The following is a 26,445-nucleotide window of genomic DNA, read 5'->3' on the forward strand; positions in this document are numbered from 1 at the left end:
CAGCATTCTTCAATGCAGGGCTCGAGGGTCAGTGGCTGGAAAAGATCTGTGTCCTTCTTTAGTGTCCATCTCAACCTCAGTCCTTCTACACCAGCATTCTTCAATGCAGGGCTCGAGGGTCAGTGGCTGGAAACCATCTGTGTCCTTCTTTAGTGTCCATCTCAACCTCAGTCCTTCTACACCAGCATTCTTCAATGCAGGGCTCGAGGGTCAGTGGCTGGAAACCATCTGTGTCCTTCTTTAGTGTCCATCTCAACCTCAGTCCTTCTACACCAGCATTCTTCAATGCAGGGCTCGAAGGTAAGTGGCTGGGAACCATCCTGTGTCCTTCTTTAGTGTCCATCTCAACCTCAGTCCTTCTACACCAGAATTCTTCAATGCAAGGCTTAAGGGTCAGTGGCTGGGAACCATCCTGTGTCCTTCTTTAGTGTCCATCTCAACCTCAGTCCTTCTACACCAGCATTCTTCAATGCAGGGCTCGAGGGTCAGTGGCTGGAAACCATCTGTGTCCTTCTTTAGTGTCCATCTCAACCTCAGTTCTTCTACACCAGCATTCTTCAATGCAGGGCTCGAGGGTCAGTGGCTGGAAACCATCTGTGTCCTTCTTTAGTGTCCATCTTAACCTCAGTCCTTCTACACCAGCATTCTTCAATGCAGGGCTCGAAGGTCAGTGGCTGGGAACCATCCTGTGTCCTTCTTTAGTGTCCATCTCAACCTCAGTCCTTCTACACCAGAATTCTTCAATGCAAGGCTTAAGGGTCAGTGGCTGGGAACCATCCTGTGTCCTTCTTTAGTGTCCATTTCAACCTCAGTCCTTCTACACCAGCATTCTTCAATGCAAGGCTTTAGGGTCAGTGGCTGAGCCCATTCAGACTCTGATTCTTCCCTCTCTCCTGGGGATGGGTTCCCATGGTTAACCACAGAGATAGGGAAAAAAATTCTGTCCCCGTGTCATTCTCAACATGTGCACTAACAGTTATTTAGTTTGTTTGGCTTTTAGGACTCACTGGGGTAAATATCCAGCATTTTTTGGCCACCTCCATTTTTATCCCCAAATATTCAATGCCAGGTCATGTCCAGGCATTGGCAATCAATATGCAGACACACGCAGCTAACCCATATGCAGTTAAGTGCCATATTCATCACTTAACCTCACAAAGACAGAACCCTATAAAATACAGTCCTATTTAAGCAGTTGAAAATCGGCACTTAATTCACGGGTGCAAACTCCAACTCCATAGTACCCCCAAATAATCAGTTCTGGCTTGAGTGCTAACCATGAATATTCAGTGGCTCTATCTGGCTGCCAAATATCCTGTTAGCCACAGACGAAGAGAAAGTCCGCTTCAATAATACATCGTTAAGGGCCTCTTTTATCAAGCTGCGATACTTTTAAAACCAATAGGAGGAAATATTTTTTACTCTGGAACGCGTTGCCAGAGGTTGTGGTAAGAGGATAGCGTAGCTGGTTTTAAGAAAAGTTTGGACAAGTTCCTAGAGGAAAAGTCCATAGTCTGTTATTGAGAAACACATGGGGGAAGCCACTGCTTGCCCTGGATTGGTAGCATGGAATGTTGCTATTCTGGGGATTCCGGAATCTTGCTACTCTTTGGGGATTCCGCATGGAATGTTGCTACTCTTTGGGGATTCTGCATGGAATGTTGCTCCTATTTGGGGTTCCGGAATCTTGCTATTCTTTAGGGATTCTGCTTGGAATGTTGCTCCTATTTGAGGTTCCGGAATCTTGCTTACTCTGAGATAATGGAATGTTGATACTCCAGGGATTCCGGAATGTTGCTATTCTTTAGAGATTCTGCATGGAATGTTGCTCCTATTTGGGGTTCTGGAATCTTGCTACTCTTTGGGGATTCTGCATGGAATGTTGCTCCTATTTGGGGTTCCGGAATCTTGCTATTCTTTGGAGATTCTGCATGGAATGTTGCTTCTATTTGGGGTTCCGGAACCTTGCTACTCTTTGGGGATTCTGCAGGACGGGTCGAGGTGGAAGATGAAGTCTTTCTTCTCAAGGGACCCTCGACCACAAGAGGACATCCGCTCAAACTCAGGGGAGGGAAGTTTTGTGGAGACGCCAGGAAGTACTTCTTCACGGAGAGAGTGATTGAGCATTGGAACAAGCTTCCAGTGCAGGTGGTCGAGGCACGCAGCATCCCAGACTTCAAGAACAAATGGGATACCTATGTGGGATCCCTACGAGGGTCATGCCAAGGGATAGGGTCACTAGGGTATAGACTTGAATGAGCAGGTCAGTAGAGTGACAGTATAATTACAATTATACTTTAGGGGGTCAGTAGACTTAAGAGGGTGGGCAATGGTGTGGGCAGACTTGATGGGCTGTAGCCCTTATCTGCCGTCATCTTTCTATGTTACTATGTTTCTATATTTGGGGTTCCGGAATCTTGCTATTCTTTGAGCTTCTGGAATGTTGCAACTCCTTGGGTTTTGGCCAGGTACTAGGGACCTGGATGGGCTACTGGGTTTGATGGACCACTGGTTTGACCCAGTAAGGCTATTCTTTTGTTCTTATTAGGTTTTTAGTGCGAGCCGATACGGTAAATCCTTTGATGCTCATAGAATTCCTATATGAGAATCAGAGCACTTACCTCGCTGGCCCAAGGGTGGGGGGAGGCAAGTGAGACCTTATCAAAGCAATGCTTGGAAAAGCCTGTCCAGAAGATTCACCATGAAGCTACTGCCACTAACTCTACCTGTTTCCACACCACACAGATATGCCCAGAAATAGGAGAATATCATATTCGTGGACAAAGGAATCAAAAAGGGAAAAAAGTTTTAAATTATAAATTTAACTTACCCTGAAGTCGATTCCAACTGTTGAAATGAAACTTCCAGCAAGAAAGGCCCCATCTTTAAAGCGGACCAGCAAACAGGTCTTCCCAACCCCCGAGTCTCCAACTAGCATAACCTGGGGGACAGAGAGAAAGCACAACGCAGGGTTATGAGCCCCATAAAACAAGGACGACAAATGAGTTATAGGCAAGAGCCTGTATTTTGCTCTGACCTGATGAAAGGGACATAGCTCTCAATAAATAATCCCCAACACATTAGGGTGGGCTAGAAAGGCCAATACCATGACTGTATTTAGCTAATTAAACTTTGTGCAGCAAAGCAAAACCGATATATCTAATTTTTCTTCATGTATTTGCCTTAGGAAAAACACCTGCTAAAACCCACATCTGCTTCACGTGCCATAGTTTGGTTAGGAGAAACTGCACACTAGAGAATGACACGGGGACATATATGTCTCCGCCCCCAATGGAACTCAATTTCCCGTCCCCTTGAGTTTTGTCGCTGTCCTTGTTCCCACCTCATTCCTGTAAGCTCTGTCTTAACTGCACAAACCTCAAGCACTTATGATTTTAAAATGTCTGAGGCTTGTGCAGATGAGGACTGAGCTTAGGCATTGGTGGAATGAGGCATTATGACATCACAATCTGAGCTCTAGAATGTTTCTACTTAGGATTTGAAAGCGTTTGAGGCTTGTGCAGATGAGGACAGAGCTTAGGCATTGGTGGAATGAGGCATTATGACATCACAATCTGAGCTCTAGAATGTTGCTACTTAGGATCTTAAAGGGTTTGAGGCTTGTGCAGATGAGGACGGAGCTTAGGCATTGGTGGAATGAGGCATTATGACATCACAATCTGAGCTCTAGAATGTTGCTGCTTAGGATTTTAAAGCGTTTGAGGCTTGTGCAGATGAGGACTGAGCTTAGGCATTGGTGGAATGAGGCATTATGACATCACAATCTGAGCTCTAGAATGTTGCTACTTAGGATCTTAAAGGGTTTGAGGCTTGTGCAGATGAGGACGGAGCTTAGGCATTGGTGGAATGAGGCATTATGACATCACAATCTGAGCTCTAGAATGTTGCTGCTTAGGATTTTAAAGCGTTTGAGGCTTGTGCAGATGAGGATGGAGCTTAGGCATTGGTGGAATGAGGCATTATGACATCACAATCTGAGCTCTAGAATGTTGCTACTTAGGATCTTAAAGGGTTTGAGGCTTGTGCAGATGAGGACGGAGCTTAGGCATTGGTGGAATGAGGCATTATGACATCACAATCTGAGCTCTAGAATGTTGCTACTTAGGATTTGAAAGCGTTTGAGGCTTGTGCAGATGAGGACGGAGCTTAGGCATTGGTGGAATAAGGCATTATGACATCACAATCTGAGCTCTAGAATGTTGCTACTTAGGATCTTAAAGGGTTTGAGGCTTGTGCAGATGAGGATGGAGCTTAGGCATTGGTGGAATGAGGCATTATGACATCACAATCTGAGCTCTAGAATGTTGCTACTTAGGATCTTAAAGGGTTTGAGGCTTGTGCAGATGAGGATGGAGCTTAGGCATTGGTGGAATGAGGCATTATGACATCACAATCTGAGCTCTAGAATGTTGCTACTTAGGACTTGAAAGTGTCTGAGGCTTGTGCAGATGAGGACGGAGCTTGCAGGGATGGGACAGGCAAAGGAAAAGAACTCATGGGACGGGAAAATGAGTTCCCGCGGGGATGGAGAAAATTTTGTCCCCATGTCATTCTGAATACACTTTCCTCCCAAATCTAACCTCGAGCCAGAAAATCCCTTTTCAGCCCTGCAGATAAGAGCACAGACTGATTTGCAAAGAAATAAAACAGCCTTTCACTCCTCTAAAATCCTCACTTCTTTAAATTCATTTTCTAGAGAAGGTAGTGATGCAAAATATATAACTGCACCATCAGAGAAGAAGTACCACACACATGTACCGCCCTATGACAGAATGGGCACCGCAGAATTGTTTCACCTGGAATGAGGCGGCTTTCGCTGTACATTTCAACCCGTGGCCCTGAGAAAATGTGTCAGATAAGCACCAGCTTCACTCCTGGGGAGTGTGTGGCCCAGTGGTTAGTGTTGGATATTGGGACTTAACCACATAAATGCTGACAAAACAGCCACTCTCAGTTTCATGGTCTGTGCAAAATATTCAGATAAAAGCTGCGTAAGCGATGATCGCAAAAATCCCACTCCTCCCTCAGGCAAGCCTTATACAGGCGTATCAGAGCCCTGGCCTCCTACCTCTCGATGGGAAAACAGTTCCTGCACCACACTTTATCTTTCGGAGATAGTCAGGCACCGGTGGCTAAGTCTTCCACCTTGGCACTGCCGCAGGAGTATCTCACACTAAACGCTCTCAGCACATCCATTTATTAACATCAGCTAACATCATTAGCACATTATTAGAAACTAGGGCAGATTGCATGAAATGTTAAATAATGCAGGTTAATGTGTGCTGTGCGTTTTTAGTAAATGAGTTTTCTTGCAAAGGCTGATGTCAAGCTGGGACTCCTTTACCTTAGAGTGTGTGGCGGTATACTAGGCCACTGCCTTAGGCATCAAAGTCATTTGAGAACTCCAGCTACTATGGAAGAAAGGCAGAGGAGGGGAGATATGATAGAGACGTTTAAATACCTACATGGCGTTAATGTGCACGAGTCGAGCCTTTCATTTAAATGGAAGCTCTGGAATGAGGGCATAGGATGAAGTTAAGAGGTGAGAGGCTCCGGAGTAATCTAACAAAATACTTTTTTTACAGAAAGGGTGGTAGATGCGTAGAACAGTCTCCTGGAAAAGGTGGCGGAGACAGAGACTGTCTGAATTCAAGAAAGCCTGGGATAGGCATGTGGGAACTCAGAGAGAGTAAGAGATAATGGTTACTGCGGATGGGCAGACTGGATGGGCCATTTGGCCTTTATCTGCCATCATATTTCTATGACCTCACAATGCAAGTGTAAAGAGCCTTAGCCAATAGGGAGAGGAGGAGAGAGTGGATGCTGCGGATGGGCCATTTGGCCTTTATCTGCCATCAGGTTTGTTATTGAGAAAGACATGGGGGAAGCCACTGCTTGCCCTGGATCGGTAGCATGGAATATTGCTACATCCCGGGTTTTGGCCAGGTACTAGTGACCTGGATTGGCCACCATGAGAACGGGCTACTGGCCTTGACCCAGAAAGACTATTCTTATGTTCTTATGTCGTGTCAGGGTTGGATTATGAAAACATCTTGTTGGTGGACTTGCTGAAAAGTCTCTCTCTCTCTTTCGCTGTTACTGCAGAACTGTGCAGCACCAACATTGGGAGGGGAGGGAACAAGGAGCCATGTGACTCCACAACTCAAGAGTTTACACTGGCTGATGTGCCAACAGAATATTCTGGAATTTTTAAATGTCAGTGTTGGTTTTCAAGGCAAGGCATGACTTAGTTCCGTCTTAGTTGGCAGATAAATTTATTTCTTACACGCCGGTATGTGCCAGATCTTGCCCCTAGGGCAGAGCATTTTTGGTCACTGGTTTGTTGTGGTGGAATAAACTTCTTGATGATTTACACAGAAAGGTGAATTATGTCAGTTAGCCTTTGGGATACAGCAATGAAGACAGACAAGACATCTGGTGGGGGGCGGGAGGGGGGTTAGTAGCTAGGGAGACTTCAGTTATTAAGGGCTCCTTTTACAAAGGTACGTTAGGGCCTTAAGCGTGGAATAGCGCTGGCCGCTACTGCCTCCTCTTGAAGTACGGTAGTTTTTTGGCTAGCGCACCTTTCTAAAAGGAGCCCTAAATGGTGGTTTTATGCAGTTAGCAAAATAAAAGAAATCTGTGCATAACATCCTCCAAAAATGTGCTGAATAAAAAAGTTTTTAGCATGCACCTGTAATGAAGATCAGATCTAGACTTTTTATCAAAAGTGTGCAATTTAGCTGCCTGCGACCCCGTCTCTCCGGCTCTGGCTGCCCATCCGGAGACGTTGCAGCTTTCAAATTCTTTGACAAAATAGTCCCATCCCGTCTACACTCCCAACCGACCCCTATGATCAGAAGCCGAGAGAAGATTGTCCACCCCACCGGCACGAACCCTCCTTCTGGAAAGCGCCCGCCAACTATCAGATCACTGACAGGCCTACTAAACTTCAGGAAAGCGCTAAAAACCCACTTTTTGACCTGGCTCTCTTGAACAGCCCTTCCCCCAACCACGATTTTCTACCCCAGCAAAATTATCCTGCCCTCCACTTGACTTACAGGCGAAACTAAGGCCCTAGTCACTCACTCGGTGCTAAAAGATGCACAATCTTATCTCCCTACTACATGTACTTTCACTAAGAATGCCTAAAATTGTCCTATATTTTGAATGTATTGTATTTCTAGTTGCTATACTTATAGGGCCTTTCGTCTACCACACTACTGTGCTCAGCCCCCAAACCAAGTATTCATTTCTACATGCAGTTCATAAGAATTTTCCCTCTGTTGCTGTCCTCCCCTTGATCGGTTGTGCTGTATATCATATATTTGAATTTGCAGACTTGTACAAAGGAATTTCTACTAGAGCTCTTCGTCTGCGGTATGTGGAATTGTAACCTTGTTGGTAAACCTTCTACTGTGTATGGAAACTTGTAACCCGTTCTGGAAGGACGGGCTAGAAATCTGAAGAAATAAATAAAGTAAAAGTCAACCAGAGATATTCAATTCAAAATGATCTGTTAAATAGCTTGGCGAACAACCGAGTTTAAAAATAACCCTTGCCTCTACAGGTAACCAGTGTACCATAATCTATAAAAGTAAGGGGTTTTATGATCCGTTTTGCGCAAATTAAAAATCAGACGCACTCTTAATCTACACAGTTGTTTGAGGTGACCATCAAGATCAACTATATTGCAAAAATCCAATGTAGACGAACTCAAAGATTGAACTGAAAGCTGGAAGGCAAAATCTTCAAACTATGATCTAACAGAACGTAACTTCCAAAGCATTAAAAAAATATTTTGCAAACAACTGAATCTATTTGTGCTCCCATCATGAAATTGCATGCCTGAAATCTTCACCGTAAATTCCATCTGGAATATTTCTTATATACCACCTGCAAGCCTGACATTTAATGAACTGGCGCCCGACTCAGGAAGGAAGACTATGCGGGAAAGGGTGTAGGTGTGTTTTATGGATTTAAATTGGTATTCTAGATGTGTGTAAGTCACCCAAAGCTTTGAGTACAGGTGATTAATAACCTAATAAGCCATTCGTCCTCAGTTGTACGAGTAATTTGGTCAAATGGAAACATGAAAGCTAAAGTCTGACACCTGCCGTAATCTTCACCACCGTCCTCAGAACAAAACGTCTCCAAGAAAGAGAAAAGCCAGCGTCAGCTGCTAGGACAGAGCACTGCTGTTATAAACCAACAAATGCAATAGAAAAGGATCAGAAGGAGAAATCCACGGCGAACTCCCATATTTACAACCTCATCTTTCCTCTTACCTGGGACAGAGCGAGGCTTCAGCCCTCACCTTTCAGCCAGAGTAGGATTAACTCTTTGGTGGACCCTAGCAAACAACCACACTGCCCCCCCCCCCATCATAATGTGAAAACATTTCAAAGCTCCTACAAATGGGGCCCCATATTTATGCGACAGCGGGAAAGACATGCTGCTCACAGATTCCTGGAGGATGAGGTCTTCTCCACACAGTACAGCGTGCCATGCGGGTCTTACATCTCCAGTCAGGATTTCAGCATCTCCACAATGAATATGCATGAAAGACATTTGCATATAATGGAGGCGGTTTATGCATATTCATTGTGGAGATTCTGAAAACCTGACAGGCAAGGGGGTCTCCAGGACCGAGTTGATAAACACTGGTCCACAGAATTTTCAGTGCTGCAGTTCGCAAGCAATGCATCATGGGTGATGTAGTCCAGTATGTGACTCCCTTTGTATGGGACTCCCTTCCCTCTCAGACAAACTTGAGTATCTCATCTCCCCACTGTCATTTGTCCTTATAATCTGGGCTCCGAAAGGACAGCCTGGATGTGACCTCTCTCTCCAGTTAAGGACTGCCCTCAATGATCTTCATTATGACCTGGTTTTTTTTTGGTCCTCTTGCCCTCTGGTCATATGGAGGGGGGGGGGGGCGGTGCTTCTTCTTGCTCCTCCCTGACCGTATCGCATGCCCCTCTAGTCCTAGTATTTTTGGAAAGAGTAAACAAGTGATTCACATCTACCCCTTCCACTCCACTCAGTATTTTACAGACCTGAGCTGTCTCTTCTCCAAGCTGAAGAGCCCCATCCCTCGCCCTTCTCTGGATCTTTTTTGAAAGGCGGCAACCAGAATAGCACACACGGAGTAATACAAGGGCATTCTAATATTTTCATCTTTGTTTTCTATTTCTTTCCTGATAGAATGTTAGGAATTTGCTTTCTTAGCTACTGCAGCACATTGAGCCAAGAGTTTCAATTTATCCTCACAAATGACACCTAGATCCTTTTCCTGGGCTGGGACTCCTAACATAGAACCCAGTTTTCATGTAGCTATAGTTCGGGTTCCTCTTTCCCACATGCATCACTTTGCACTTGCTCACATTTTGATGCCCAGTCACTCATGCAAGCTCCTTTTGTAATTTAAAAACTTTGTCTCATCTGGAATTCATCTACTAAACATAAAACTCAATTTCCACCACTTGTAATAATTATCAAGCCCTTGGATAGCAAACTTCTGATATTCTGCTATGAAGGGCAAATAAATGAGATACCTTAATTTGCAATAAAACATGAAATTTCAAGAGAAACTGTCTTCTGCTGATGAGCAGAACGCACAGAGGATACAGATAAAGATCTGGAGGGGGAGGGGGAGGGCGAATGAGCACATCTAAAAGAGCTCCTCTTAAACATTTGAGTCACTGCCTCTGGACCCAGAGGTTGTGAGATCAAATCCCAGTGCTGCTCCTTGTGACCTTGGGCAAGTCACTTAATCCTTCCAAATCCCTCAACCAAGAAGAAAAACCACATTTACGGTTTCACGGAAGCAGAATCCCAGTGGGTTCCAGAGATTTTATACTTTAGTGATACGTTCATACACGCAGTCTGGAAAGTTCACAAAATGGTTTCCAGAGCAAGGTAATTCTTACTGGGACTACTGGTGGCATCTCACAGACTTGTCATGGTGGGGTCAGAGTCACTTCCTCAGATGTGGAGGTAAATAAGGTGGAGATGAAATTATTTGCCCAGTCACAGATCCTTGGCAGAGCTGGGATTAGACCCAAGGTGATCCGTGGAAGGACTGGGTTCAGACCCCGACCCCCACCCGATGCAAGAAAATCACCCTCAGATCAGGACAGATCAGCTCTTTTGTGTCTGGGGAAGTGCTTTAGCCCCTCTCAATAAATGATCCTGAACAGGTGAACATGACAGAATGGCAGATGCCCAAAACCCATCCAAGGTCTCCCTACACTTCTGCGGTCAGACCCCCCTCCATTCCTGTCTTTTTCATTTTCCTGTCTGTGACTCTGGAGATAAGATTCACAAAAAGCTCCTGGCACTAGTGGCTTAAGAGCTTGTAAATCTCTTGCGGTCTCAGACATTAGGGAACCAGAGTAATAAATGTAAATCCAACACACACTCATTATAAAGGCAAATGACTCCAGTGCCAGGCTTTCTAGGCAGGAATCCCTCCCCACCACGAGCTTTGGAAGGAGCAGAGGAGGGAGCGAGCGATGCCAGCAGAGCCTCTTACCTTGAAAGCCAGGTCGTAGAACTCGGCGCTGTTGCTGAGGGAGGGTCGCCCTGGGACCACCACGCCATCGAGGGGCACCTGGCTGTCGGGGCTGCAGCTCTTGCCCCCGTCCTTGGGGGGCAGGCTGGAGGCGGCCGGGGAGCTGCTGCTGCTGCTGCCGCCGCTGCCTCGGCTCTTCTGGCTCTTTTTCCGGGACATGACCCGGGGGCAACCAGGCGAGCAGCCCTGCTCGCCTCACTCGCCGCCCGACTGGCCCCTCAGCTGCTGCCGCTGCCGCTGCAAGCTCCTTCGCAGCCGAACGCCCGGGAGCTCCGGCCGCCAATGAGCCGAGAGGAGGGGCGGGGTTATGCTAATGCCGCAGCCGCTCCTGCCATTTACTAACGTTGTGGCGAGCCATGAAACAAAGAGGCGCGGCAGCTACCGCCAAAGTTGAATCTCCTTCGCTGCTAAGCAAAACGGTTGCTTTATGTAACTCCAGATCTCCCATAATAAACATAGAACCAAATGGCCCATCCAGTCTGCCCATCCGCAGACTCTGAGAGATCCCACGTGCCCTCTTGAATTCAGACACAGTCTCTGTCTCCACCACCTCTTCCCTAAAAAAGCATTTCCTCAGATTACTCCGGAGCCCGTCACCTCTTAACTTCATCCTATACCCTCTCAATGAAAGAGACTCATCTCCCCCCTCCTGCTTTTCCTCCACAAGTAAACATATTGAGATCTTTAAGTCTGTCAAATCCAAAACTTCACCTCACTCTACAAGAAGAGGAAATAGGTAATTCTCTTGCTAAATCTCAAATCTGAGATGTTGTAAATTTTACATTAAAAGTGTTCCATCATCTTCTAATCTTTTCAGAAGTAAGACAAACCATTAAGATCAGGTAATTAATTCCTTTCTTTTTCTTTTTCTTCCTTGTTGCAGAGATGCTAGCATCTCCCCGACGGGACTCGTTTCGCCCAAATAGCACCTGAACTGTGAGGACGCTGGAGAAAGAGCGCCCACTGTGAACCCTTGAAAAAACCCTATTTGGGCGAAATGGGTCCCGTCAGGGACATGCTAGTATCTCTGCAACAAGGAAGAAAAAGAAAGGAATTAATTACCTGATGTTATTGGTTTGTCTTACTTCTGAAAAGATTAGAAGATGATGGATGCAAAGGAGACAGTGGGCCCCCTCGACGACCAAGGAAGAAAAGGATACATCAAAGAGGGCAGACAGATTAAATTCCTTCTTTGCTTCTGTCTTTACCAAGGAAGATGCCACATCAATACCGAAACAGTGAAAGTTTTCAAGGGGGAAATAGAGGAGAGTCTGGACCAGATATACTATCAGATTGACAAACTAAAAAGTGACAAATCCCCTGGCCCAGATGGAATTCACCCTAGAGTATTAAAGGAACTAAAGGTGGAAATCGGAGAACTACTACAATCCCTCGCTAACATGTCAATTAGAACCGGACGGATACCAGAAGACTGGAAGATAGCGAACGTCATCCCAATCTTCAAAAAAGGATCAAGGGGAGAACCGGGAAACTATAGACCTGTGAGTCTCACATCGGTCCCTGGGAAAATGGTTGAGGCTTTGATTAAAGACACATAGTACAGCATCTGGATAACCATGACCTGCTGAGAGGTAGTCAGCATGGCTTCAGGAAAGGAAGTCGTGCTTGATGAACTCACTTCAGTTTTTCGAGGGAGTGAACAAACAAGTCGATAGTGGAGAACCGGTGGACATAATATACTTGGACTTCCAGAAAGCGTTTGACAAAGTACCTCATGTGAGACTTCTCAAAAAACTACAAAGTCATGGAATAGAAGGGGATATACTAAGATGGATAGGAAAATGGCTGGAAAACAGAAGACAGAGAGTGGGCATAAATGGGAAGTACTCAGACTGGAAGAAAGTAACTAGCGGTGTGCCTCAGGGCTCGGTTCTTGGGCCTATCTTATTCAATATTTTTGTAAATGACCTGGAAGAAGAAACGACCAGTGTTATCATCAAGTTTGCATATGACACAAAGCTATGCCAGGCAATCAGATCACAAAAAGACAGCGAGGAACTCCAGAGAGATTTGAAGCAACTTGAGAGATGAGCAGAAAATTGGCAGATGAGTTTTAATGTAGAAAAATGCAAAGTGATGCACCTGGGCAGAAAAAACAAGGAGCATGAGTATAAACTGTTAGGTATAACATTGGGGAAGAGCGAACAAGAGAAAGACCTGGGGGTACTGATAGATAGGACCCTGAAGCCGTCGGCTCAATGCGCAGCGGCGGCAAAGAAAGCAAACAGGATGTTAGGCATGATAAAGAAAGGAATCACGAGTAGATCAAGGGAGGTCATAATGCCGCTTTATAGAGCAATGGTCAGACCACACTTGGAATACTGTGTCCAACACTGGTCTCCATACCTGAAGAAGGATATAACACTGCTGGAGAAGGTGCAGAGGCGAGCGACGAAGCTAGTAAAAGGTATGGAGAACTTGAGCTACAAAGATCGCCTCAGAAAACTGGGATTATTCACCCTTGAGAAGAGAAGACTGAGAGGGGATCTGATAGAGACTTTTAAATTGCTAAAAGGAATTGACAAAATGGAGCAAGCTCACTCACTAGCAGGGGGAAAGGATGGTGAGCAAGAAACAGCGTTATTCACATTGGCAAATGTAACCCAGTCTCGGACCAGAGGTCATGGCCTGAAGCTGAGAGGGGACACGGCCAAGACAAATGTCAGAAAGTTCTGCTTCACACAGCGAGTGGTGAACGCCTGGAACTCTCTCCCGAAAGAGATGGTGGAGGAAACCATCATTCTAGGATTTAAGGGAAAATTGGACACACATCTTCTTGCAGGACACATTGAGGGATACGAGTGACTAATGTATTCGCCAGGGTACGCCTGACTGAGCCGCCGCGTGTGCGGATCACCGGACTGGATGGACCCCAGGATTGATCCGGTGCAGGCATTTCTTATGTTCTGATGTTCTTATGTTCACTTTTAATGTAAAATTTACAACATCTCAGATTTGAGATTTAGCAAGAGAATTACCTATTTCCTCTTCTTGTAGAGTGAGGTGAAGTTTTGGATTTGTCAAGAGTTGATTGACCTCACTTTCATCTTCATACACTTGTTGAGTGATCTTTAAGTCTGTCCCCATACGCCTTATCACAAAGACCACACACCATTTTAGTAGTCTTCCTCTGGACCAACTCCATCCTTTTTACATCTTTTTGAAGGTGAGGCCTGTAGAATTGTCCACCATATTGTAAATGAGGTCTCACCAGAGTCTTATACAGGGGCATCAATACCTCCTTTTTCCTACTAGCCATACCTCTCCCTATGCACCTAAGTATCCTTCTAGCTTTCGCCATCATCTTTTCAACCTGTTTGGCCACCTTAAGGTCATCGCATGCAATCGCACCCAAGTTCTGCTCTTCCGTTATGCACGAAAGTTCTTCATCCCCAAAACTGTAGCGTTCCCTCAGGTTTTTACAGCCCAAATGAGCATTTAGAAACATAGAAACATAGAAAGATGACGGCAGAAAAGGGCCATAGCCCATCAAGTCTGCCCACTCCACTGACCCACCCCAATAGTCTAGATGCTAGTGACTCGACCTACATAGGGATCCCACGTAAGTGTCCCATTTTCTCTTAAAGTCGAGCACGCCGGTGGCCTCGACCACCTGCACCGGAAGCTCATTCCAGTGGTCCACCACCCTTTCCGTGAAAAAATACTTCCTGGTGTCACTACTAAATTTCCCCCCTCTAAGTTTAAGCGGATGCCCTCTTGTGGTCGAGGGTCCTTTGGGGAAGAGAATGTCATCTTCCACCTCGACACGTCCCGTGATGAACTTAAATGTCTCAATCATGTCCCCCCTCTCCCTGCGTTCCTCTAGAGTGTAGAGCCGCAGTCTGCTCAGTCTCTCTTCGTACGAGAGACCCTTGAACCCCAAGACCATCCTAGTGGCCATCCGCTGAACCGACTCGACTCTAAGCACGTCTTTACGGTAATGTGGCCTCCAGAATTGCACACAGTATTCCAGGTGAGGTCTCACCATGGTTCTGTACAGCGGCATTATGACTTCTGGTTTCCGACTGACAAAACTTCTATTGATACATCCCATCATTTGCCTTGCCTTGGATGTGGCCTTCTCCACCTGTTCGGCAGCCTTCATGTCTGCACTGATGATTACTCCCAAATCTCGTTCTACTGAGGTCCTAGCTAATGTTACTCCATTTAAGGTGTAAGTTCTGCACGGATTTTTGCTACCGAGGTGCATGACCTTACATTTCATAGCATTGAAGCCTAGCTGCCATGTCGAGGACCAGTTTTCCAACATTTGACTAATTGTCGCCTGCTCCAAGCTGGCAGGTCAGACGATCCCCCTTACCCACCAAGTCTCAGTTTAGGCAATATTGTTCGTTGACATTTCATCCCATCCATTCATTCACCAGCTGTGCTTCCCCCTCCCTCCCTCCCCCACCCGTATGGACTAATACCATCATCCCATGGGATCAGCTCTTGAATGTCATCAGCATAGTCATAATGTAGATACTAATTCACAGCTGCAGGCACATTTCAGATGCTAAAGTACAGGTTTCCATTGCCAGCCAGCCTCCACCCTGATTTCTCATTCCGTACAGTCCTCCATCCCTGCCCCCACCCCACCACTACCACCACCACCAATATTAGCTCCCCAGCTTCATCTGTAATGCTCTGGTGTTCCTCAAGCCCCTCCTAATCTCCATCATTACAAAACCTCATGAATCCCCCAAGAAAAAAAATGACAAAGGAAGGGGAAATCCTAATGAACTAGATTACAGCTTTGAATGAACCAAACTTTATGTAAAATTTTGAGCAGGGACTGTCTCCGTTGCCATCATGTTTCTATGTTTCAATCGTGGGATCTCATGGAGAGAGGAAGAGTGGATGCTGAGGATGGGCCATTAGGCCTTTATCTGCCATCATGTTTCTATGACCTCACAATGCAGATGTAAAGAGCCTTAGCCTATAGGAAGAGGAGATGCAAATGTTAAGAGCCTTAGCCAATAGGGAGAGGAGGAGAGAGTGGATGCTGCGGATGGGCCATTTGGACTTTATCTGCCATCATATTTCAATAACCATAAAGCTCTATGACCTCACAATGCAGGTGTAAAGAGTCTTAGCCAATAGGGAGAAGAGGAGAGAGTGAATGCTGCAGATGGGCCATTTGGCCTTTACCTGCCATCAGGTTTCTATGACCTCACAATGCAGGTGTTAAGAGCCTTAGCCTATATGAAGAGGAGATGCAAATGTTAAGAGCCTTAGCCAATAGGGAGAGGAGGAGAGAGTGAATACTGCGGATGGGCCATTTGGCCTTTATCTGCCATCATGTTTCTATGACCTAACAATGCAGGTGTTAAGAGCCTTAGCCTATAGGAAGAGGAGATGCAAATGTTAAGAGCCTTAGCCAATAGGGAGAGGAGGAGAGAGTGGATGCTGCGGATGGGTCATTTGGCCTTTATCTGCCATCATGTTTCTATGTACAGTGCTGTGTACATCTGGTAGTGCTGTAGAAATAGTTACTAGTGGTAGTAAAAAGGTGGAAGCATCCAGCCACAAAACCCAGAAGGAATGATCTGCAGGGGGAGGAGGTGCAGGCTGGACTGACGGGGATGACAAAGCTCCTTAAATGCAGAGGTGATCTACTCCAGAGTGAGGAAGCAAATGCATTTGGCATTGAGAAGGAATCATTAGGGAATTGTGTTGGGGTGAATGGACTGAGCAGGCTGGACAGGAAGAGAGAGAAACCAGGGCTGAAGTATGATGGCAGCTGAGAAGTAATTGTGAACCAGTGTTTCTCGGAGATTTTCCTTCTGTTTCCCCCTGACTTGGCATTATAGAAACCGCTTAGGTCTATCAAATAAAGGTGAAATGTGTGAAAAAGCCTCAGTATGACCCCAAATACTCTTGAGGTGTCTCATCTCCAGTGTCCAAACCTCACAGACTCCCCTTTCCTTCTACCCTTCTCCTTTCATTACCATTCCCTTCCCCCGAGTGGGCCTACACTCCCAGCCCCCTCGATGCGATCCATTCCCCAGTCAGAAGAAAAAAGCCACCACAGCCAGATCACTCTCCTCCTCCTTGAGGTCAGAGTTGGTGAGTGTCCCGGTCTCCCCCTCGTGCTGGAGCGCTTACTCTGCCCTCAGGAAGGCTCTTTAAGAGTTGAAATGACAAGGGCTGCCTTGCATGGATGTCCCTGCTTTTCAACGTCAAAGATTGTATAGCATCGCATCCCTGGAGACTGATACGGGGCAGGAGCTCGCAGTTGCCCAAGGATTTGGAGAAGATGCGGATTCCAGAAACTCCCTGAGGCCAAGAGGCCACTTGATCAGTTCCATGTGCACCAGTGGCTCATCTCCTAAGGATCAAAATCTGCTTTTTCTTATACATTGTACACATTCTGTATTGTGCGACCCAATTGCACAGCCAAATCGATGCACATTTTAATTGCTTTACAAGCTAACCAGCACCAATGATTGGCCCTAATGAGAAGTTCTAGCACATTCTATGAAGTGATGCATGAAAATTCTAGTGCTGAAAACGCAAAAAGGGCGTGTGGCCAGGGAAGGAGAATGGGTGGCTCATGGGAGTTCCTAAAACTTAGGCTCACTCTTCTAGAATACGCCTGATCTGCGCACAACATAGGCGCAGGTATTTAGGGCCTGTACAGACACTCAACATGATTCTGCCTCTGCCGAGTGCCTTTTCTAGAATCACGTTCAGCACCGTTCGGATTGCACTATACATCTTTCCCTCTGGGATAAGCTCCTTCGGAATCAGACTCTCCATTTCAGGAAAAGGTCTGACACCGAGGCCAGGAGATTGTGCCAGGTCCGTGAGTGATTCTCCTGTGCTTTATTTCACAATCCATCATAAGCAGAGCAGCTCTAAAGGTGGCTCTGGGCTGATGAGCAAAAGATTGTGTGCAATTAGTCTTGGAATGGATGATCTACCAGCATAAGAGCAGATGATTCTCTTAAGTGGTGTTAATTAGATGGCACTGGGGCTTCTGGGCCTGGAGCATGTCATACAACAGATCAGGTGCAGTGAGAGCGACACCAGTTACAGAAAACAGAAGTGACACACAGTGTGTGTGCGTGTGTGTGTCCTCCAGCAGAGCTTCCTCACACATGCGCTAAAAATAAAGTTACCAGATTTTACTATTGTCAAATCCAGACTCATAGCCCCGCCCTCCCAGGCCCTCCCAGTTCCACTCATGCCCCTCCCCTTTCTACCCCAAGCCTCCTCCGCTCGACCTGTTCTCGTGCTTGGAGCTGCACCTGGAGGGCATCTGCGTATGCGCAGGTGTGACGCAGTGATGTCGCACGCATGCATATGACATCACCACGTTGCATCTGAGCATGTGCAGATGCGCTCTCGACGCGGCCCTGAGGTGGAAGCTTTACAAACCCCAGACAAAGTGCCGGGTTTTGAAAAGCCGTCCAGATGCACAGACATGTCCTTTAAAAAGAGGACATGTCCGGGTGAATCAAACAAGTTTTGTAAACAAATGATATGCAAATGACTCCAGTGTTTAAAAATGTGCCCAGACAGAAAATAGAGCAGACACTGCTCACTGTTCCCTTTCTCAACCCTGTCCTGGGGACCCTCCAGCCAGTCGGGTTTTCAAGATATCCCTAAAGATTATGCAGGAGAGAGATTTGCATATAATGGAAGTGACAGATATGCAAATCTTTCTCATGCATATTCATTAAGGATATCTTGAAAACCCGACTGGCTGGGGGGTCCCCAGGACAGGGTTGAGAACCCCTGTTCTAAGCGGAGTGGGAGTCCTCCAACTGCCAACTGCATTGCTGCCAGTAAGGGGTGAGGCTTCAATATTCTGTTTTCAATGGCCCTGCAGTCCTGAAAACCTTGCCAGTCCCTCACTGTGTGCAATTCTGGAGGCTGCATTATCGCAAGGATGTGCTGAGACTGGAGTCGGTTCAGAGAATGGCCACCCGGATGGTCTCGGGACTCAAGGATCTCCCGTACGAGGAACGGCTAGACAAATTGCGGCTGTACTCGCTCGAGGAGCGCAGGGAGAGGGGGGACATGATCGAGACATTCAAGTATCTCACGGGCCGCATCGAGACTGAGGAAGATATCTTCTTTTTCAAGGGTCCTGCAACAACAAGAGGGCATCCGTGGAAAATCAGAGGCGGAAAACTACGAGGTGACACCAGGAAATTCTTTTTCACTGAAAGGGTGGTTGATCGCTGGAATAGTCTTCCACTGCAGGTGATTGAGGCTAGTAGCGTGCCTGATTTTAAAGCCAAATGGGATCGACACATGGGATCTATTCACAGGGCAAAAGGAGGGGAGGGACAGTAGGGTGGGCAGACTGGATGGGCCGTGGCCCTTATCCGCCGTCTATTTCTATGTTTCTATGTTTCTATTGAAAATGTGATAGTGAAACAGCAAGCCCTGCTGGCAGGACTGTAGGTGGAGGACTTCCGCTCAGCTTTGAGGAACAGTCTGTGATAAGCAAGATGCCTTTTTCTGCAGAAGCAGACGTCATGTTTTCTTTCTATGCATCACATAGAGAATTTGGTAAGTTCCTCAAACTTTAGGAACCAATAATGACTTGGTGTAACTTTTGGTGTGCCAATGCTGACGTACACTGGTGTTCTATAATGGAATCTTGGCACCAAGAAGCCATTCCAGAATTAACATCTGGTATCTTCAGCGATTCTCTAGCATCCTCTCTTCCCCCACCAGGAAGGGAATTTCACTCAGCAGCAGCCAGTCATGTACTGGAGGCAGGTGAAGGTGTACAAAGCCCACCTGGTTGATGGGAGTCCCACTCCCTTCTGCTGAGGACGCAGCTGCAGATTCTACATACCACTGAACTCTACTGATACTACTTATCACTTATCGCTGAAAGGCATACATTTTGACATTTAGAGACGGTCCCTGCTCAGAAGAGCTTACAATCTAACTTGGACAGACTGACATGACATATAGGGTTGAGGATGCAGAGAAAGAGAGAGACATGGTGAGGGCCACAGAAAGAATGAATGGAGAGGGCTTTTGCAGACCTTCCTTGGTCACAGTTTAAGTTTGGAGGGGGAAAGACTTCACTGTTGGACAATCTGAGAAGAGAGATCTGGGGGAGATATATGAGATGAGCACCAGGGGAAGAGGAAGGTCAGAGAGAGTTGGGTGGGAAATAGCACTGCTGATTGGAGGTGGGAGAGGCAGAGAGAAGGGGTGGGGTGAGGAAAGGACAGTGGAGGCTGAGAGAAAGAGTGGAAGGTAGTGAAAGAGGAGTATGAGCAGGGATGGAAGAGAATGGTGAGGGAGAAAGGATATGGTGGAGTAACAGGAAAATAATGCAGGGGAAGAAAAGGAGAAATGGGAGAAGAAAAAGAGAAGTATAGGATGAGGGGTGGAGGGCAGAGAACTAGAGGTGAGGGAGAGGAGGAAAACCTCTGGGTGCAACAGACGCAAAGAGAGAGTCAACTGGGAAAGGAAACTGCCGAGTACCATTATTTTTTGGAGGTAGAGGGATAGCTTAGCTCCTGTTGTCGTTTTGGGGTTTTCTTCATCGTTCTTATGGAAGATTCATCATGGATGGGAAAAGCTAGATATTAGGATGCTACAATGAGATCTCAATCTCCCGTCCCGTCCCCGCCCCATTCCTGCAAGCTCCGACCTCATCTGCCCAAGCCTCAAACACTTTCAAATCGTGAGTGTTCTAGGCTTCTAGAGCAACAAAACTTGCAGGGACGGGATAAGGATATTGAGTTGCCTCAGGAACAGGGACAGGCTCTGTACTGGGACTGGCATATTTATAAATAACCTGGATAGGGATCAGTGAATGAGGTGATTAAAATTTACAGTGGAATGCCGCAGAGATAAGTACTGGGGCCAATGATATTCAATAAATTTGTGAGTGATATTTCTGAAGGGTAAAAAGGAAAAGTTTGCCTTTTTGCAGCTGACACAAAAATTTGCAGCAGAGTGGACATGTGAGAAATGATGTACAAAAATTAGAAGAATGGTCCAATGTCTGTCAGTTAAAATGAATGTGAAGAAGAGCAGAGAGATGCACTTGGGATGTATAAATTCAAAGCAGCTGTATGTGATAAAGGGAGAGAGAACATAAGAATAGCCTTACTGGGTCCATCAAGCCCAGTAGCCCATTCTCATGGTGGCCAATCCAGGTCCCTAGTACCTGATCAAAACCAAAAGATTAGCAAGATTCCAGAACCCCAAATATGAGCAACATTCCATGCGGAATCCCCAAAGAGTAGCAAGATTCTGGAACCCCAAATAGGAGCAACATTCCATGCAGAATCCCCAAAGAGTAGCAAGATTCCAGAACCCCAAATAGGAGCAACATTCCATGCAGAATCCCCAAAGAGTAGCAAGATTCTGGAACCCCAAATAGGAGCAACATTCCATGCAGAATCCCCAAAGAATAGCAAGATTCTGAAACACCAAATAGGAGCAACATTCCATGCAGAATCCCCAAAGAGTAGCAACATTCTGTGTGGAATCCCCAAATACTAGCAAGATTCTGGAACCCTAAATATGAGCAACATTTCATGCAGTATCCCCAAAGAGTAGCAAGATTCTGGAACCCCAAATAGGAGCAACATTCCATGCGGAATCCCCAAATAGTAGCAAGATTCCAGAACCCCAAAGAGTAGCAACATTCCATATGGAATTCCCAAAAAGTAGCAAGATTCCAGAATCCCCAAAGAGTGGCAACATTCCATGCGGAATCCCCAAAGAGTAGCAAGTTTCTGGAACCTCTAATAGGAGCAACATTCCATGCAGAATCCCCAAAGAGTAAAAGATTCCGGAACCCCAAATAGGAGCAACATTCCATGCAGAATCCCCAAAGAGTAGCAAGATTCCAGAACCCCAAATAGGAGCAACATTCCATGCAGAATCCCCAAAGAGTAGCAAGATTCCAGAACCCCCAGAGTAGCAACATTCCATGCAGAATCCCCAAAGAGTAGCAACATTCCGTGTGGAATCCCCAAATACTAGCAAGATTCTGGAACCCTAAATATGAGCAACATTTCATGCAGTATCCCTAAAGAGTAGCAAGATTCCGGAATCCCCAGAGTAGCAACTTTCCATGCTACCAATCCAGGGCAAGCACTGGCTTCCCCCATGTGGCCCTGCTCCTTGTGACCCTGGGCAAGTCACTTAATCCCCCAGTACCCCAGGTACATTAGACAGAGTGGGAGCCCGCTGGGACAGATAGGGAAAAATGCTTGAGTACCTGAATAATTTGTAAACCGTTCTGAGCTCCCCTGGGAGAAAACTGAATAAATAAATAATAAATAAAAGGACCCCAGAGAGAGGCATAACCAGCAGAAATGATTAGCGAAATGTTCTCAGCTTTGAAGGACGTATCTAGATAAGGACCTCAAAGGTGACAAGAACAGTACGGGTTTTCAGGATTTCCCCAATGAATTTGCATGCACTGTTTGCATTGTATGCAAATAGATCTCCTGCATATTCATTGGGGAAATCCTGAAAACTTGAGCTGGCAAGAGTCGAGGTCGGACCCCCCTGCCCTAGAGGAAAGAGAGAAGATGTTTTTTCCAGAGACGAGGAAGCAAAAGAGCTGGAGGATATGAATTGAGGCTGCAGGGTTGTAGCCTTAGGAGTAACATCAGGAAATACTTTCCATGGAGAGGGTGGGGATGGCATTCTCTCAACTTTGGAACGCCCTTCCAAATCTTATCCGATTAGAATCCAATCTTGAACGTTTTAAAAACGTTTTCTTTATGGATGCATTTGATTGACAAATTAAAACCATAGGTTTGATTATGCAGAGCTAGGTAATGATCTATCAAAATTTAAGAGCACATAAAAATTCTCGGAGTGACACTAGACCGCAACCTCACCTTTGAATCTCACACCGATCTACTAGTCAGAAAATGCTTCTCCGCCTTTTGGAAACTAAGAACCATCAGAAAATACTTCGATGCGCCCTCATTCCACTTACTGGTGAAATCCTGAGCTTACTCGATTACTGCAACATTATCTACCTGGGATCCTTCAAAAAAAAACATTCAAAGACTACGTATCATCCAAAATTCGGCAATTCGACTGATCTTTGGGCTGCAAAAATGGGAACACATAACTCCCTACCACCAAAAACTCCACTGGCTGCCCCTGTTCAAGTTTGCCTGCCTCTGTTATAAATCCATCCATTGTCTCCCATTTCACCTTAGATTGTCCATCCAGACCCACTCGCAGAGCTCATCTCTTGAGCCATCCAACTCGAAAGGCCTGCCGTTACAAAAGATACCTGAACAGAACTCTAGCCTTCCAAGCAGGTCATCTAAATGATTGGCTGAGCAATATTTTCTCGCGCTCCTCATCCTACCTAAACTGCAGAAAATTATTAAAAACTAATCTATTTAACCGATTTGTAGCCTAAGACACCTTACCCTACCCTTGCTCCCCAAGACCTCCCTCCGTACCTTCCTTCCTGATCTCCTTACTTTGATCCTTATTGTACCAGTTCCTTGCTTACATATATTAATTGTGTCTGTATCTGCTGATTGTACTCTTTTGCTGATTGTCCAGCCCTTCTTTATTGTAAACCGCCTAGAACTATTATGGCTTTGGCAGAATATAAGAAATAAATAATAATTATTATTATAATCTACTTTTAATCTCATTTTTTACTATTAATTTTGTAGTTCTGTTTTCTTACTTTATTTTATTTTTCAGTTAACTTATTTTATCTGCTATTATTATAATCAAATGTAAAGCGCATAGACGTTTTGCCAATGCAGTATATCGAAAGATAAATAAACTTGGAAATTTGGATGCCTAGAATATTCTCCTGGTGGGATGGATTAAAAACAGTGGCAAAATACTGAGAGAACCTGACTATGAGTCACTGTAAACCGCCTTGGGTGAATCTCTTCATAAAAGGCAGTTACGAAATCCCAATAAATTACATTACATGACATTACAAAGCTTTTTATTTTCTGCCACAGCCCTTATGAGTTCCAGGAGGATTTCAATAAAGCAGCTGACCGGAAACAAACCCAGTTAAACAGGCAATATTGGAAAAAATATAAAAAGAATCAGTTCAAAAATTTCTTGAATAAAACTGTTTTTAAAGGCTTTCTAAAAACGAAATAATTAGTTTCTGATCTAAGAGTGAGAGGAAGTTTATTAAAATTCAAAACTGCGTGGGATAAATACAGGAGACCCTATACAGAAAGAGTGTAAAATCAACGCAAAACTTAAATGAGTTTCCTATTTTAAACAGGGCCCAAAGGGCTGTAACCCGCATGGAGCAGCAGATGCCACTCTGAGCACCTTCTTGGGCAGACAGGGCCCTCATCTGCCATCATCTACTCTGTGGTGGTACATGTCTGCAGCATCTATTTGTGGAAATAAGAGCAGTGTGATATTGGTAGTCACATGTGTGTGTTTTAGACATGTACTGTAAACAGGCAGGACGTAACAATTAGGCAAACCAGGCGGTTGCCTAGGGTGAGCACTCTGGGTGGGGAGAGGTACCATAACCAGGACAGACAGAGAAAAACACTTAGATTACCTGATAAATTACTTGGTTGTAAACAGCATAGATGCCAAATCCTGGCTATTTTATTTATTTTTAATAATTTATATTCTGATTAATATAGTAACATAGTAGATGACGGCAGATAAAGACCCGAATGGTCCATCCAGTCTGCCCAACCTGATTCAATTTAAAATTTTTTTTTTTTTTTTTTCTTCTTAGCTATTTCTGGGCGAGAATCCAAAGCTTTACCCGGTACTGTGCTTGGGTTCCAACTGCCGAAATCTGTGTTAAGACTTACTCCAGCCCATCTACACCCTCCCAGCCATTGAAGCCCTCCCCAGCCCATCCTACAATTCTATGTGGATCACAAATTATTCAGGTTCCCACTCTATCCAATGTACCTGGGGCAATGTGGATTAAGTGACTTGCCAGGGTCGCAAGGAGCAGTGCGGGATTCGAACCCACAACCTCAGGGTGTCAAGGCTGTAGCTCTTACCACAGCACCACCCACTTTAGGTCAAAAGTTGTGAAGAATAATAATCATTAAAAGAGAACATGAGTGGCTGTGATGAAAGCAAAACAAGAGGTCCAACGGGACTTGGATAAAGAACTAGTGGCCGGAGAAATGACTTTTAATTCTATAATGTTTATAATTATGACATATGTGGACAAATGTGCATATACCACACACGCCCTGTCCCCTGCCACTTGCGTTTCCTGCTGAGGCATTTTTAGGGTCTTTCGATAGAACCTTAAGACCTATTTTTTCCACACTGCACAAGAGATCAGTTAAAACCCGGGACATTTATTTATTTGTTTTAAATTATTTATAACCCGCCTATCCACAAATCTAAGCGGGAAACAAGTTTACGCACACAGGCATAATTTAAAAAACCAAGTACGAAACAAACTGATACAGCACAGGATAAAGCAGCAAAAAACTGTTCAAACTTACACTGTCACATGGCTGGGAGCAAGTTTTCAAGTTTCAAGTTTATTGTACTTTGATGAGTCGCTTCATTTAATTTTTACTAAGTGAGTTACAACATTGAAAAAAAAATTTTTTTAACACAATAGTTAAGACCAACAGACACTAGGTAAAAAAAGGGCAGAACTACAATTCAATATTTTTAGAGGTGGAAACCTGGAAGAAGGTAATGTAAAATTTTTGAATGAAATTTAAAGATAGAAATCTTTTTAAGTTACTTTTAAAATGACTCAAATTGTTTTCCTCTCTCAATTGCTGAGGTAAAGTGTCGCAAAGTTGTGGAGCCATCACCGAGAACATATCTTGTCGTTGAGTTCCAATAATTTTCAGGGAGGGAACTACTAAGAGCTTTTGGTTAGTAGACCGAAGGGAACGCGACGTACTATAAGGAATAAGTGATTTATTGATAAATTGGGGTTCGTTAGTGACGTAATAAAATTTTAAAAGTGATATTCGATTGGTGCAATGTCAATGGTAAAGCATTCCAAAGAACGGAGCCCTGCACAGAGAACATAGATTTACGGTTCCCTGTAAACATGTGCCTTGGACCTGGGTCCAGGGGAGAAGATTATAAGAACATACGAAATGGCATACTGGGACAGACCAAAGATCCATCAAGCCTGTTGCCAACCCAGGTCCCAAGTACCTGGCAGAAACCCAAAGAGTAGCAACATTCCAGAGCTGAGCTTGTGATGTCATAATGCCTCATTCCACCAATGCCTAAGAGCCAACCTCAGCAGTGATGTCACAATGGCTCAATTGTCTTATACTTGGCTCACATAAGAGTTGCCGTACTGGGACACAACGAAGGTCCATCAAGCCCAGTATCCTGTTTCCAACAGGGGCCAACCCAGGTCCCAAGTGCCTGACAGAAACCCAAAGAGTAGCAACATTCCAGAGCTGAGATTGTGATGTCATAATGCCTCATTCCACCATCAGTGATGTCACAATGGCTCAATTGTCCTCGACTTGGCTCACATAAGAGTTGCCGTACTGGGACACACTGAAGGTCCATCAAACCCAGCATCCTGTTTCCAACAGTGGCTAACCCAGGTTCCAAGTATCTAGTTAGATCCCAAGTTATGAAACAGATTTTATGCTGCTTATCCTAGGAATAAGCAGTGGATTTCCCGAAGCCATCTCAATAATGACTTTGGACTTCTCTTTTAGGAAATTATCCAAGCCTTTTTTAAAGCCCGCTAAGCTAACTGACTTCACCACATTCTCTGGAAGTAAAACCTGGATGTCTTAATCTGTCTTTTTTCTGGAGCCATATGGTAACCCTATGCACGTGGGAACTTTTCATGAGTAATGTGACACCCAGCAGATTCAGATTGAAGAAAATTTACT

General features: G+C 45.2%; 1 protein-coding gene across 2 annotated transcripts in view; it reads right to left on the minus strand.

The window, feature by feature from the left end:
- RAB26 (RAB26, member RAS oncogene family) overlaps positions 1 to 10,881 on the minus strand; it is a 158,104-nt gene extending 147,223 nt beyond the window's left edge. For both annotated transcript variants that reach the window (XM_033962714.1, XM_033962713.1), the window contains exons 1-2: positions 10,559 to 10,881; positions 2,831 to 2,941 (exon numbers count right to left, since the gene is read on the minus strand). In XM_033962714.1, the coding sequence (XP_033818605.1) occupies positions 2,831 to 2,941; positions 10,559 to 10,756 (309 nt within the window). In that variant the 5' untranslated portion in view covers positions 10,757 to 10,881. The remainder of the gene's footprint in view (positions 1 to 2,830; positions 2,942 to 10,558) is intronic.
- Between the last annotated feature and the right edge of the window lie 15,564 nt (positions 10,882 to 26,445).

This window comes from Geotrypetes seraphini, chromosome 11 (genome assembly GCF_902459505.1).
Source record: "Geotrypetes seraphini chromosome 11, aGeoSer1.1, whole genome shotgun sequence".
Taxonomy (NCBI): domain Eukaryota; kingdom Metazoa; phylum Chordata; class Amphibia; order Gymnophiona; family Dermophiidae; genus Geotrypetes; species Geotrypetes seraphini.